This window comes from Corvus hawaiiensis, chromosome 10, assembly GCF_020740725.1.
Source record: "Corvus hawaiiensis isolate bCorHaw1 chromosome 10, bCorHaw1.pri.cur, whole genome shotgun sequence".
NCBI lineage: Eukaryota > Metazoa > Chordata > Aves > Passeriformes > Corvidae > Corvus > Corvus hawaiiensis.
In genome coordinates this window covers 2,903,272-2,917,992 of record NC_063222.1, presented here as the reverse complement: position 1 = coordinate 2,917,992, position 14,721 = coordinate 2,903,272, and the positions used below count along the sequence as shown (strand labels likewise).

Genomic DNA, 14,721 nt, shown 5'->3' with positions numbered 1-14,721 from the left:
CTGCCCCGTTGTAACGCCCCCTCCCCCCCCAGCTCCCCTCTCCCCGGGCCGCTCCGCCCAATCCGCTGCCGCTGTTCCCATTGGCCGGGCCCGCGAGCGCACGGGGCTCCCATTGGCCCCCGGCGGGCGGCGCGCGAGCCCCCGTCCCCCTTTCCCCCCCACCTCGGGCCGGGTGTCACTCACGCGCTGCTGGCGCGCGGGCGCGAGGCGGAAGGGGCGTGGCTCGCGAGGCGGCGCGCTTCCGGCGCGCGGGGGCGGGCGGTACTTCCGGGACGGACGCAAGGCCGGGGAGCGGCGGCGGCGCTTCCCCTCCCCAAGATGGCGGCGGCAGCGTCGGAGCGGGTCCCGCGCCGCGCCCCGCGCAGGCTCCGCGCCGCTCCGCGCGCGATGGCGGTGAGCGCCCGGCGGGGGGGCCCGGGACGGGCGGCGACGATCCCCGCGCCGGGCTCGGGCGGGCGGGCGGCGCCCGGGGCCCGCCGCGCCGTGACTCAGCGCCGCACGGCGAGGGCGGCCCCGCGTGCCGCGCCCGGTGCGGGGCCGAAGCGGCGGGAGTTGCTCGGGGAGGCGGCCGCGCCTCGTGGCTCTGCGCGCCCCGGGCGGGCCGCGGCGGTGCGGGCCGTGCCCCGGGCCGCGCTCCGGGCCGGGGGGGCAGCGGGCGGTTCGGGCGCTGTGGCGGGGGCAGGCGGGCGGGACTGCGGACAGGGCACGGCCGGAGCTGCGTCCTCGCTGCGCCTCCGCCGCGCCTGCCTTGCTGTAGTTGATAAAGTGAAGTGCAAAACTCAATTAAAGGCGAATTCCCGCACGCAGGCGCGCCGTATTAGGCTCTGGAAGCCGCTCCGAGGAGCGATAGGCTCGCAGAGCAGGGGCTGGGATGGGCTGGGCTAACGCAGGCGTCCAACAGTGGCGGAGCGCCGCAAAGCCCCGCGTCCCATTGGCCTCGGCACGGCTTACATCGCCTTGTTTCTGCTGCGGGGAAAAACTGCCTCGTTTGACACACTTCTCTGTTTTCCTCCTGTCTTTCAGGTTATGTCGTAACCACAGAACCGCCGAGCAGTGATGGAATCACTGGATACTGAGGTGAGGGCACGGAAGACCCTGGGGACTGTGGAGTACGTGGAGTCTTCGGGCTTTGCCCAGGGGGTGCTTCCCACCAAGAAGGATGTGGTGCAGAACATGCTGTACCTGCTGCAGCCCAAGAGGGCCGGCCAGGCCCAGCGCTCCAAGGAGGACGCGGCCCAGCTGCTCGCAGAGCACCTGCAGGAGCACTGGCTGGTCTGCAACCTGCACACCATCGCCACTCAGAACATAAAGAAACTCATCCTCAAAATGTACGAGGAATTCACCCGGTTGTACCAGACCAGGAAGCAGAGACAGAACCAGGCTTTTTCTGAGCGAGCCGACAGATTCAACGAGAGTTCGGAGAAGCTCTTTGACGTGTTTTGTACAGACACACAGATGAGGGATAAACTGGAGGAGTACAGTGGGATAAAAATGACTAGCATCGAGTGGAAGTTTCTGGAAGATCAGAGGAGTGAGAGGAAAATGTACTATGAAGATTTCACAGAGAAGCAGGAGCTGAAGATGATGGAGAGAAGGCAGAAAATACAGTGTCTGGAGCACTTCAGGAAGCTCGCCAGGGAAGAGAAGGAGGGCAGCAAGGCGAAGGAGATGAAGTACAAGGGCGAGGAGCAGTCGGATGAGGGCACCAGTGTGGACGAGCTGTACCCCGCGGAGGAGGAGAACGGTGGTGCCCCGGCCTTCTCGCTGCGGGGCCGGCGGAAGCGCCGCTGCACCACAGCCGCTGCCGGCACCGACCTGCCCCTGGAGGGCGAGCACATACGGATGAGCATCCGCAGGGTCAGGCCTGGCTTCTACGAGACTGTGGAAAAGGTGAAAAACTGCTAGCGCCCGCCGCAGAGAGCGGGCAGAGCTGCTGGAGTACAAGGTGGCAATGCACACGTTAGGCAAGTTTGAAATCCCACCATCCATTGGAAGTGATTGTTGCAGATCCTCAAGCCAGAGCTCAGGAACATGCTGCCTCCAGGGAAGAGGGCTGGGATGATGACAACGGCAGCAAGGACTAAACCACATGGATTTGGAAGGATGAGCTGTCAGCGGCCAGCGATGCCAAGGCTCAAATGCAGCGGATGATCCAAGGTTACGTAGCATATAAGCCTCTTCTTCCAAGGTCCTGTCTGCATCCGTGGGGTTTGGAAGTCTCTCAACATTTCTGAGCCAGCGGTGGCCTAACAGCATGAATCAGGACTCAGATTTACTGCAGGGTAATAACTTGGACTTGTTGCTAACAGAAAATCCGTGTGCTGAAGAGCCCTGGCTCCCCTGGCTGCAGTGGGGGTGAAAGGTGCTCTGCCCCTTCCTGCGGGAGCTGGCGTTTCTGCCAGGAAGGAAGTGGGTTTGCAGTGTGTGTTTCCAGCCCCGGAGAGGCACGCTGTGCTTTTGGGAAGGGACTGCTCTCCTGCTCGAGGAGCGGGCAGAGAGCAGTAGACAGTGGAGTGCTTTGGCTGTTAAAGCATTGGTGATTCTGAATGTTTTATTCTAGATTCTATTTTACCGACGTTTCCTTGATCAGGATAAACCTTCCCATAACTGGATGAGTTTTATAACAAAGTCCCTAATCTAGGATCTGGGGTGAATCCTAAATGAAGTGGTAATGTTTTATCTTTGGGGGGAGGGGGGTAACATAGGGGAAAATGCAAATTGCATTATTTAGTTTTAAGATGAGAGTAATTTTATAAACTGGTATCCTGCCTTTTTAGGACATAGGGAAGAAAAAGCCTTCCCAGGTGTAGCTGTGGTGTTCACAGCAGCAGGCACCCAGATCTGGGCTTGCTCTTCCACCCCTGAGGTGGTGCAGGCCAGCGGGGGGAAGATGGTAGTTTTCCACCCAGAGGTTGTTTGAACAAAGCGTGACCCTCTTGCCCACGTACATCCTGAGCAGTGACGTATCTGTGACTTTTTTAGTTAGAGTTGCTTTACTGGTTTTTAAAGATGAGAGACTTGACCTTCCAGTGAAACCCAGTGCTGGAGATCTCTCTGGTGAGATTCCCAAACCTTGCCAGACCACACTGAAAATGGAAAACCCCCAAGTCTCTATTTGTCCACAAAAGATCTGTGGTAGAAAGAGCGCAAACTTGCCTGGTTTTAAAATTTACCTTCCAGTGTGAATGTTGGTTTCCCCACTCCAGTATCTCAGCTTCTCCCCGTTTCTTTCCTCTCCGTCCTGCACATCATTTACTGACATTTACTCGTGCTCTTTCATTCTTTGGCTTTTGCTCCCTTTAACAATAAATGCATGTACGAATAATTTTGACAGTTCATTTACTTTTGATGAATCAGTCCTTGGACTGCTTTGAAGTCCTATGCCAAAGGAGGAATGAAATGCAGAGCAGCTGCTGGTCCCGCGGGACACGGCGGCCCCGGCCGGGCTGCCCGGGCAGGCTCCAGCCTCGGCCGCCTGGCACGGCTCCATCCGGCTGCGAGCTGCGTGTCCCTTCCAGGGACCCTGCTCCTTAGTGCTGGAGTCCTTGCTCTGTGTCTCTGACAAGCTGGAGTCCTTGCTCTGTGTCTCTGACAAGCTCTCTCTCCATGGTAAGTCGCTCCAAAATATTTAGTGCCCACCGCGTGCTCTGCACCACTCGTAGTTTTACAGGTTTGCTAGCAGCACCCTCGAGCCTCTGCTGCCTGAGGCTTCACAGCCTCCCTCCATCTCCTCTCTGACATGCTTCACTGACCTCCCCATGCAAATTATGTCACGTTTAAACTATTTGCCTTCCAGCCCTGAGGTGCTGGATTGAGCCTCTCACTGGGTCTCTACACCAGCAGCTCTGTATCAGCAGGGAATATAGCCAAGCTCGGACCTCGCCGAAGTAGAAGTTTTTTAATAACTGCTGTAACCCCCCTTTTTATTACAGATATAGCTGACAGTATAAATGCTCGTGTGTAAAGCAAATCCACCGGGGTTGGCTCGGATATGGAACACAGCTGTATAGTGCTTTATGATTTTCAGGGATTCAGGGAATTTAAGGTTGTCAGATCTGACTTCCTGTCTACCACAGGGAATTACATTTCATTCAGAAGCCCCACACTCAGCCTGCTGGTCTCAGTTGAACTGATGTGTCTGACAGAAAGTCGAGCTGAAGGTGTCAGCAGTCTGCTGTCTTCCTTGTTACCTACTTAGTGATTAGTCACCTTCACTGTTTCAAAAAAAGACAAAAAAAAAAAAAATCGACCAACTTCTAGGCTGTGATTCTTTTCATGACATCCTGTACAGGCTGAGCAGAGTTTATCACATTGAAATCATATTTGGGTTTTTTTAACTGGGTTTGACTGTGGATAGAGCCAAAGCCTGGCTCTGTTTCTGCTGCAACAGGGGGAAAATTTCTAAATCATGTATCCTGATTACTCTTCTTTGGGACCATGGTGCCTTTTTAATCAGGACAGTAAATCTTGTCCCAGGATTCTGTACTTTTGTACGTTAACAGTTGTTGACTTTCCTTTTTGGTGTGTCCCAAATAAATTAATATAACATATCTCTGGGCTTTTGTTTCTTCTTTCTAAAGGGGGAGGAAAGATGAAACTGAGGCTAAAATAAATCTCTGCTTCAGCTCTCCTTCCCGGGCCCTTGCAGGAGCAGCTGGGCTGCGTGCAGGTGGAGCTGCTCCCATCCAGACAGCGTGGTCAGAGATGGGAATCTGCCACAGGGGCCCACATGGAGCCCCTTTTTTCAAAGATGCTGGAGCCTGGAGCAGCCAAAGGTAAGGGGAGAGGAATAAAATCTCTGCACCTGGTGGCAGCGTTTCATGTGGGCTCTCAGTGTGCCTCAGGCCTGATGGGATTGGCATCAGAGACAAAGGTGGGGACTCCCTGCCTTCCTGGAGTGGTCCCATGCATGGTATTCCACTGCTGCCTGTTCTCTCCTGACTGTGGTTTCAGGGATGATGTTTGAGATGAGTGAGGGGCAGTCGTGTCCAAGAGAGACGCAACAAGGGTTTGCACCACGGGACTTGAGCAAGGAAGGGAAATTGGAAAGGAGGAAATGCTGGAAGGGGCGTGTTGGTGTCAATGGCTTTTGCAGGAGGGAATCGAGGTGCATCCCAGGGGCTATAAATACTTTTGCTGCATGCTGAATCACTGATTTTACTGGGCATTTGGGGAGAAACACTGTCAACCTCCGCCCCTTGAGTCCTGGTTTCTGCAGGGGGGGCAGTAGAAAGGAGAGGGCATCCAGAAAGCCCTACACCCCAGCCTGGGCCCCTGGCAGCCCGGCAGGGCACATGCCAGCCCCAGGCAATAGCTGCCTTTTTGCAGCCCTTACAAGTTCCTTAGAGCTGCCCAGGCTGGCTGTGAGTGAGGTTGTGCAGAAAGACTCGCCTGATTTCCCAGCATGGACGTGCCTCTTCACATGGCCACTGCTCTGCCTGCTGCCCCTCTCAGAAAAGGGAAGGAACACAAAAAAAACCAACCCAAAATGCAAATCATGGCACTACTGAGTGGGCTGGATGTGGAAAACAATGTCTGTGACTCAGCACAGAAAGAGTCACAGAGTTGGAATTTAAAACAAGTCCAAGCCCAGCACTGTGGGCATATGGCTTGTAGAGTGTTGGGCAGTGCCTGCCCACGAGGCAGCTGGATGGGCAGGGGGGTGCCTATCCTAGACGTGCCAGACAGCTTAACACAGGGTGACAGTGACAAATTGTGGCACTGCAGGTGGGATACTGGGGAAAACAGTGTTCCCAGGAAGAGTGGAGCAGACCTGTGAGGCTGTGTCACGAGTGTGCTTGTGCTCAGCACCTGTGGCCGGACTTGGGCAGAGCTCAAGGAGGGGAGATGAACCTCCTGTGTCACCTGACATCCACGTTTTGTCCCCTGGGGGGATGCATGGCACAGGTGGTGGTGAAGCCATCCCCACTGTGGCAGAGCTGGGCACAGAAATCCTGGTGTGGGGCACAGGAACCCAGTACACCACCTGCCCGACCTCCATCCGATGGCTCTCACTGCCTCCACAGGAAAAATCCCCCTGAATACTGAAAGGAGCTGCAGGGCGAGCCTTTCCATGGGCAACCACATTAATTTATTAACCAGACACGTGCAAGGGTATTTCCTGCTCTCGCCAAGGGTGTGGTGGTGTTATTCTTCCTGACTTTCTTGACAGCAGATGCTTCCTCCTAACACAGCTTTCGAGCCAGCAGATACTGCTGCAGTCTTTTAAGACTCAGCAATGAAAGTTCCTCCCGGTATCCCCTGGCGCCACTCAGCAGAGTCCCCTCTTGCACCATGCTCTGGTCCTGCTCGGGTCGGGGTTTGCCCTGCGGCCTGGGGACAGCTGTGCACAGCCACAGCACCCCCGGCGGAGCCTGCCGGGCAGCCCAGACACACCTCCAGAGGGAGGGAAGCTAGAAATTGATCCTGGGGAAATCCAAACGCCTGGGAACTGGGGTAGGAGCTTTTGAGCTTTCTCTTTCCCAACTACCTGGTACAGAGCAGCCAGGCCCCCAGACTTTCCTATGCCAGATGTTTTCAAGGAGCCAGCTTCCCCCTGGCTCTAAGCTTTTTGCAGCTCCATATCCCCAGTTTTGGGAAGTGGGTATTGACAGAGCTGTGGGCTGCACCTGACCAGGTATTCCCTGGGCACACTCGTGGCACTGCCATGGCTCTGGCAAGATGTTTGCTTGTTCAGCATCTTCAATTCAAACCCAACACACCTTTTGTGGAGTTTCTTTGTGTGTCAGTGCTTCCTACTGCCCCACAGAAGCAACCTCAGGAGACCAGTTCGCTTAATTGCCCCAGCCTCCAGCAGCATTTTATATCCCTTTGCAGGCCGATGTGCTCCAAAATCACTCACATCTTGGCTCCCCCGTGTCTGGAAAGCATTCATTATGTGAGCACCCAGACAGTTCCTCCTGCAGTACCCTGTGTTTCTATCTTGAGACAAAGCACATTGTCCGTGAGAGATGTTGGGAAGGGAAGTGGAGAGTGTGGGGGGAGGACACACTCAAAGACACCCACACTCCCCTCTCCCCACGCTCTTTTGTTGCCATCACACTCCCAGCTCTTGGGCCCTTACTTCCCACGTGCTCCTGCAGCCGAGTTTCTGGATGAGAGAAGCAGGTCCTGTGGAAAGTCCAGAAATTTTGGGAGACACTTGGGTGACCGCAGAGATGAGAGATGGGAGCCCCTCCCCAAGACCTCACAGACCCCCTCTCCCTGGACACCCCGCGGTGTTCCCCGCGGGTTGGGTGTCCTTCACCAGCGGCACAGCCGACCCCACGCCGGCTGCCGCTGCCCGGAGCTGGGGAGGTGCCTGACCTCAAGCCCGGGACCGGGGGTGCGGTGGCGGCGCGGGGACAAGCCCAGCCCAGCCCCGCCGCGCGGGAGGGACGGGTTCAGGTTACGGCCTCGGACAGAAATGACTGGGGCTGCGGGAGCCCAGTGAGGTTTCTGGTGCCGCGGCCAAGGTGTATTAAAGGGGAGTGCCCGGGGACGGGGCAGTGCAGGCTCCGGCGGTGTCCCCGGGCATGGCGGGGCCGGGCAGCGACGGGGACCTGCGGCGCCTGCTGAAGCTGCACCGCACCGAGATCGCCATGGCGGTGGACGACGTCTTCCCGCTGCTGCACGGCCTGGCTGACCACGACGTCGTCCCTGAGCACATCTTCAAGGTGAGCCTGCGGAGCAGGACAGGACGGTCATGCTGTGGGGGCTGGGGCCGGAGGGCAGCCCGTGGGCCGTGGTGTGCCCGGCAGGAGACGCTGAGCCGGACGGAGCGGGAGGGCTCCCACCGCGCCTTCCACGCGCTGCTCACCTGGCTGCTGGGCCGCGACGCCGCCGCCGTCCGCGACTTCTGGGCCGTCCTCTTCAAGGACTACAATCTGGAGCGGTACTCCCGGCTCCGGCCTCTCCGCGGCGCCTTCCCCAGAGGTATTAATGGCCAGGTGGGACTGGCACCCCCGGGGGCTGACAGTGGGCAGGGGTGACATGCAGGGTGCTGCTGCCTGTCCCGGTCCCTGTTCCTCTTGCAGAGGTGGAGCTGGGGCGGCAGCGCCGTGGAAGGCGTCTCTCCCCGAGCCCCACAGCACCGGCCCCACACAGACCCCAAGGCAAGAGGAAAGCCCCCGAGGAGCGGGACAAGGCCCGGGCGGCACAGCCCGCTGCACGGCACAGCGCCAGTCCTGGTACGGAGACCCAGAGCAGGCTGGAGATGGGGCGGGGTGCTGCCCCCGAGGTGTCGTGGGGTGCTGTGCCCCCTGACGCCCATCCTCACAATGCTGCAGGGCCCCTGGTGAAGGCAAAGGCTGTGAAGAGGTCGGAGGGCACAGATACCCCCCGCACCTCTCGTGCCAGCGGTGAGTGCCAAAACCCCCAGGGCAGCTTCTGCCTGTGAGCCCTGTTTGCCCACAGCTGTGGGGAAGGGGGCTGCCCACCTCACTGAGCCGCTCCCCTGCTGGCAGCCCTCCAGGCGGTGGCTGCCTCGGTGCAGAGAGCGGTGGCCGTGGCAGGCGGTGAAGTGCCCGTCAGCCGTGGGGCCATTGAGGGCATCCTCATTAAACACGTGCTGGATCCGAGTAAGTACAGCCCAGCCCAGCCCAGCCACCTCCTGCCCAGTTTAGTCCCCAAATTCAGGAGCCACCCTCAGGCAGGTGGATGTGGAGAAGGGGAGCTGGAGCTGCCTCTGGCCTCTCTTGCAGGCAGCTCCAAGACAGGCAGCAGAGCTGGGGACGAGCCATATACCCCAGCTGCCTCTGAGGAGCCAGAGGCCAGGAGCAGAAGCCACAGCCTGAAGGCCCCTGCCCAGCCCAAGGCATCCCGAAGTGTACAGACAACCCCCTCCTATGTTTTCACCCCCATCTTGTGCAGCTGCCAAGGCTGTGGCGGGGGGTTGTTCCTGCATGGCATCGTGGCCATGGCCTGGGGGTGTCCCCCAGTGCCAGCAGTGCCTCTCCAAACCCCTTCTTGTCTTGCCAACAGAACAGGGAACCCCAGCTGCACCCCCAGGGCCAGCTGCCAGCTGCCACTGTGTACAGTCAGGACCCTGTGCCCCACCAGGTGAGCTCCAGATGTGACACCTGGTACACCCCCAGGAGGAACTGTTGGGGTGTCCCTGGCATGTCCATTTGGCCTGGCCTAGAGCAGGAAACCCAGGGCTCAGCTGCTGGGGGTTCACCAGGTTATGACCCCCAAGAGACAGGCAGTTTTACCACCCTGAAAGGATTGGTATGTTTGGTGCAGGGTGGGTGATGCAGGGGGAGAGGGCAAGGGGAATGACAGCCATGGCTTCAGCCTGTGGGGGTGGCAGTGACCCCCTGCCCACTCCCCCGGGGACAGGAGAACGAGGATGAGTGTGCAGCATGCGGTGATGGTGGTGAGCTCATCTGCTGTGATGGCTGCCCCAGGGCCTTCCACCTCGCCTGCCTGGTGCCCCCACTGCCCCACGTCCCCAGGTGAGTCCCAGGGCACACAGGGATGCCAGTGCCCTCCGCCATCCCTCACTGCTCTGCTCCTGCTGTGCAGTGGGACATGGCGATGCGGCTCCTGTGTGGAGAGTGTGGCTGAGCCAGGCCGGCTGCTGGAGGCAGACTTGGCTGTGGAGAGACCCCCCGAGATCCTGGGGGAGGCAGCACGGGACACCCAGCCGGGTGGAGCTAAGGGGAGTGTCTGCAGCCACTGCTGCACCCGGATCCCCACTCCCCGACACTGTCCTGCTCCCAGTGGGGACCCCAGGTGAGTCCCCCATCACTCCCCACATCCCAGCCTCAGTTCTTCCCTGGAGGGTTCTGCCCTGACGGTCTGTGTCACCCCGATGGTGTAGGGGGCTCCTGCTGTGCACATCCTGCACAGGCACCCTGGACACAGGCAGCCTGGGCACCACTGCAGCAGCTGGAGACCAACTGCTTCCGGCAGCCAAGGTCAGCACCAGCAGTGCCGCACACGGGGTGGGAGAGGCGGAGCAGGGGCTCTGGGGAGCAGGAAGGTGGAGGTGGATCAGGCAGGGTGAAGGACACCACATGGAGGCAAGTTAGTGAAGCTGTACTGGGGGAGCATGAGCTGGGACTGCACCAGGTGAGGGACTGAACATGGGTAGCAGCCCTGAACAAACGGAGAGCAGGCTGAGGGCAGCGGGGGAGCTGGCAGGACATCTCTCCACACACAGGCAGAGGACGGAGCCCTCGGCAGTGAACCTGTGCTGAGTCGGGATGAGCTCGATGCGCTGCTGGGTGAGGTAAGACTCTGTGTGACACCAACAGGCAGACTCCATCCAAGGGGGACCGTGTCTCTGGTGTGGCCCACAGGGTGACATGGGGCTGTGTGTCAGGCACGGTGTGCCTGGAGACCCCAGGGGGGGCAGGATGTGGGATGGGAAAAGAAAATGAACACATGGGGCTGTCCCACAGAGCACGTGGGATGGGATCTTGCAGTGGGCGTTCCAGAGCATGGCACAACCGCTCGCAGACACGCATGGGCTCCTCGCTTAGTGCACAGACCCAGCAGCAGACCTACCATCCCAAGCCATGACGAAACAGCCTCTGAGCCAGATGTAAAACAAGACGCTCACAGGCATCACGGCAGCACAAAAAACATCACACAATAAACCAGTGACGGTCAACAGACTGACACAGTCAGAGGAAAATGGAAGGTCCCAACCAGTGACACTCAACAGAGAAAATGAACAGTGAAAAGGTGAATAAACAACATGAAAGACGAAATCAAAAAGGTGATTGAAAAAAAAAAACAATACAAAGAAATGAGAAAAAAAAACCCTGTTACCCAAACAAATGATTAAAAGATAAAGTTAGACGTTTAAACAACTCCAAAACCAAAAGGGAACTGTGAAATCTCCACCAGAGGGGGGCAAAAGAGGCCTACAGCACCCGGTATTCCCAGGCGGTCTCCCATCCAAGTACTAACCGGGCCCGACCCTGCTTAGCTTCCGAGATCAGACGAGATCGGGCGTTCTCAGGGTGGTATGGCCGTAGGCACCCCTCAGCCCCACAGCAGCGCTCTCCAGCACACGCCAGCGCCTTCCTGCCCTGCCCCAATGCCCCCCGCACCCGGCACACGGCCGCCAGCGCCGCCCTCGGCAACAACGGAACCTGCAGCCAGACCCAGAGCCACACAAGCCGCATGAGCCACGGCCACCCTCGCCCTCGTGCCCCTTGGCACGGCTGCCCAAGCAAAACAAGGCACCTCTGGCCCAGTCCCCAGGACACAGCAAAAGAAGCCTACAGCACCCGGTATTCCCATCCAAGTACTAACCGGGCCCGACCCTAATATCGTCCCTGCCCGGCTCCGTGGGGTCCTGCGAGCTCCCACAGAAGCACGGGTGGGTTCAATATTATAGTCAGTGGCAAAGAGTTGAGAAGGGCGTTTGCATGCGTTCCAGCAGGAGCATTTATTGCTTCTACGCTACCGAAGGTTGCAGAAGCAAATATGAACATGATCCCGAAGCTCTCAGTTTTATCCGGGGGTGGGGAAAAGGTGGGACTAGGGAACGGGGACCAATGGGGAGCTCTGGGGGAGTGACAAGGGGTAGAGGCTAACAGACAACCGGGGAATTCAAACTTGGATGGATTGATTTAACAAGCATCCTTGGAGAAGCCTTTCTGGTCACCCTAACATAAAGTGGCTCCTGTGGTACTAGGGACCTGTCTTACTGACAACTCTCTGTCCCTTGTAATGTATGTTCACCGGCCACCACAATTCCTCTTTTCTGTATTAAGCAAAAAGGCCTCCCTCAGAGACCCCAACACCCAATGTCCCAGACAACCAAACATACACAAGACAACAAAAATGATCAGAAGTACCCACAACCCAATGTTCCAACAAGTCCTCAAATCTTTTAGAGGATTTTTCTCTCTGGATGCTGCAATGGATACTCTCATGGGCAGAGGTGAGGTTGAAGCAGCACAGTTCTCTTTGGGCTGTGGCACAGTCCAAGCATTCACTGCTGGTGGTACCAGGAGCATCCAGAGGACGGCAGGGTAATAGGTGTTGGGTGCTGGGCATCATCATGAATGTGGGCACCGGCTCTGGCAGTTGCTCTGTCAGTTGTTGCGGTTTTAAACAAAGTTAAAAATTTGCAATTTCAGGTGCGGGGGGGGGGGGGCGGGGGGGAGGCCTTTCCCTTCCCCCCTTCCCTTACTTAAAGGTCTGGGGAAAGGTGAATGGTATAACGGTAATGGGTGTGCGAACCTGTGGCTAGGGAATGGATAACAAGTAGTAAATAAAGAGAGGAGTGCAAGTTAACAGAAAACATCTCAATAGGAGTATTGGGAGGTATGGCTGTGGGAAAGGCAAAGCAGAGGGGTGCTGGTAGGGAATATTAACTGATGGGAAAGCAACAGAATGGGGTAGGATCTGGGGAGACACCACAGGTGTCTTGACTCATCCGTTCAAAGTCTTGTTTACAGTTCTGGTGACAGGACGGTGAGTCTGTTTCTGTAGTGAACATCGGTGCTGTTTTGAGTCGTCTCTGTTTCGAAGCAGCGGTGGTCTGGTCTTTTGACTGCGCCCTGTTCATCTTGGTCGGCGCTGTGTCTGCAGCAACGGTGTTTGCTGGGCTGGTGCAGGGCTTGTTTTCCTCTGGCAGTTTCCAGGTATCATCTGTGGCCTTTGGCTTCTTCACCCCAGTCCTTTGATCTTCACACTCAGCATCAGAATCTGAGAAGTCACTGTTCTGTTTCTTTGGCTGCTGTTCTGTGTGCTCCAGCTGCAGGTCAGGTCCACTGCGTCCCCCACGATGTTCTCGCAGCTTACTGGGAACAGTAGGGCTCCTGCGACCCCCCCTCTTTTTCTGCTTTTCCTGTAGCACGGGGGTGGGAGGGTGCGGCCAGGGCCGGGGCCGACGAGAAAGACCCCACACGGGCGGAGTTCTCGCAGCTGGGGGAGCAGAGCGGCAGCAGCCGCGGCTCGGTAACATCAGAGCACTCGCGCAGCAGCGGCGGGGGGGGAAGGGCGCGGCTTAGCAGCGCTGCGGCAGGGAAGGAGCGGCCGGGGGGAGCGGGGCGGCCGCGGCAGAGCATCTCCCCAGGAGCCGGCCCCAGTCTGCTGCCACAGCGGGAGAAGCCAAGTCCACTGGGCTGAGAACGACAACAAACTGTCCCTTCAGCTCCCACGCCACACGTGGGCGGCCAGGGCGAGCCGCGGCAAGCGGCCGTGCGGGGCTCGGTCCTGGGCTAGCAGCGTGGCTAGCTTGGGCGTGCTCCCGCCTCGGCGGCGGAAGGCGGCCGGGCACGAGCCGGCGGCGAGTCGGGGGCGGGCCCGGGCTTGGAGGCAGCAGCGGCAGGGAAGAAAAGCGGCTGGGCCTGCGCCCCACCCAAGCTGCTGCAGGGGAAGGACGGTCCGGTGTCGGTCAGGAGACCGAGGGGGGCGGACACGGGGAGGGGGCTGAGCGTGGGCGAAATGCCCACCGCTGCCCGCACATGGCCTGTGCCATGGTGAGCGGTGAGGCGGGAGAATCAAAAATAAAGGCAGCAGCTGGGTTTGCAGGACCGACCAAGCTGCCACCGTCTTGGAGCAAATTTAAAGTGGACAAAAGCCGGGGAAATGGGTACTGGGAAGGGGTTTGGGGCAGAACCCGGGGTGGCCTGGCCAGCACCACCGTGGGCAGGGAACGAGGGAGATCAGGAGGCAGCAGGGGAGACGGGAGCAGCCCCGGGCTGTCGGGCAGAATCTATCTCCCGGTTTCCCTTGAAGCAGGGATAGGGAAGGAGGCAGGTTTTGGGGTTTTTTTAACTGTTCTCAACATTTTTAACAGCTTTCTAACTAGTTGGTAGAACAAAGAAATTTTTCCCAACAGAAACAGCCAAGGGATGAGACGTTTTAAATTCCCTTTAAAGTTGTTAAGCAACGAAGTTAGAAAATGCATTAAATCTTCCCTTGAAAAATGCAAGTTCCCACAAATGAGGGCTTTTAGAACTTGGGGAAAGACTTCCCGTAGGAGACAGATTATCTCACCGTCCATCTCCCTCTCCTCCCAGCCCCGAGACAAAAGAGAAAAATGAAAAGGATAAAAGGTGCCGTATCTCACCAGAGGATCAAATAATACTCTCAGGGTGGTCCAGTCGACTGCAGACCGGTCTCCTCTTCTAAGGAAATTATAGGTCTTCCTCTCTGAAACCTCCTGATATAAGTCAAAGGCTTCCTCGAGGGAAGTGGCTGTTGTAAATGTGGCTTGAACCCAGAGACTTCCGGAGACGCTGTCGAGGAGGTCCGAGGAAATCCACGCTGAGAAGCCACTTATTACTGAGTCCCCTACAAGTCTGCGGCTCACGTGCAGGAGCACACAGATGCTGGAATGATTATGGAATGAATGAAATTAATATTAAGCCAACGGCAAGGAGTTGAGAAGGGTCCTTGCTTAGAGTTCCACAGAAAGCACTTCATTGCTAGAACTTATGACGGATTCCAAAATCAAATGACCCAGAACAGGTGACAGCTGGAGCTTAAATACAGGGGTGCGGCTAACACCAGGAGCCAAGCGGGGAATCAGAACTGGGGTACATTACCATAACCGAAAAAGTCATCCTGGGAGAAGCTTCTTTCCCTCACCATTACCAATAAGTCTTGGGCACCAGAGACTGTCGCCCCAAGAACTCTCTCCGTCTCTTCTACCACAGGTCATTCGGCCATGACAGGATCTTGCTTAGCTTCCGAGATCAGACGAGATCGGGCGTTCTCAGGGTGGTATGGCCGTAGGCACCCCTCAGC

General features: G+C 57.7%; 2 protein-coding genes and 1 non-coding gene across 3 annotated transcripts; 2 read left to right on the top strand and 1 right to left on the bottom strand.

Annotated features, from left to right (window-relative positions):
• The first annotated feature begins 305 nt into the window (after positions 1-305).
• LOC125330675 lies at positions 306-4,550 on the top strand. The gene is made up of 2 exons (XM_048314084.1): positions 306-393; positions 1,024-4,550. Exon 2 carries the CDS (start codon positions 1,057-1,059, stop codon positions 1,903-1,905), a length of 849 nt encoding a protein of 282 aa, XP_048170041.1. The 5' UTR covers positions 306-393; positions 1,024-1,056; the 3' UTR covers positions 1,906-4,550.
• Positions 4,551-7,535: 2,985 nt separating this feature from the next.
• Positions 7,536-14,645, top strand: AIRE (autoimmune regulator). Its single transcript, XM_048314635.1, has 12 exons — positions 7,536-7,676; positions 7,761-7,935; positions 8,037-8,189; positions 8,289-8,360; positions 8,703-8,803; positions 8,998-9,060; positions 9,340-9,455; positions 9,526-9,735; positions 9,824-9,920; positions 10,166-10,229; positions 12,821-12,924; positions 14,631-14,645. The coding sequence occupies exons 1-12, from the start codon at positions 7,536-7,538 to the stop codon at positions 14,643-14,645; spliced, it is 1,311 nt and encodes a 436-aa protein (XP_048170592.1).
• LOC125331174 lies at positions 10,872-10,990 on the bottom strand. Its single transcript, XR_007205877.1, has one exon. It is a non-coding gene; the product is annotated as a 5S ribosomal RNA (ribosomal RNA).
• Positions 14,646-14,721: the final 76 nt, after the last annotated feature.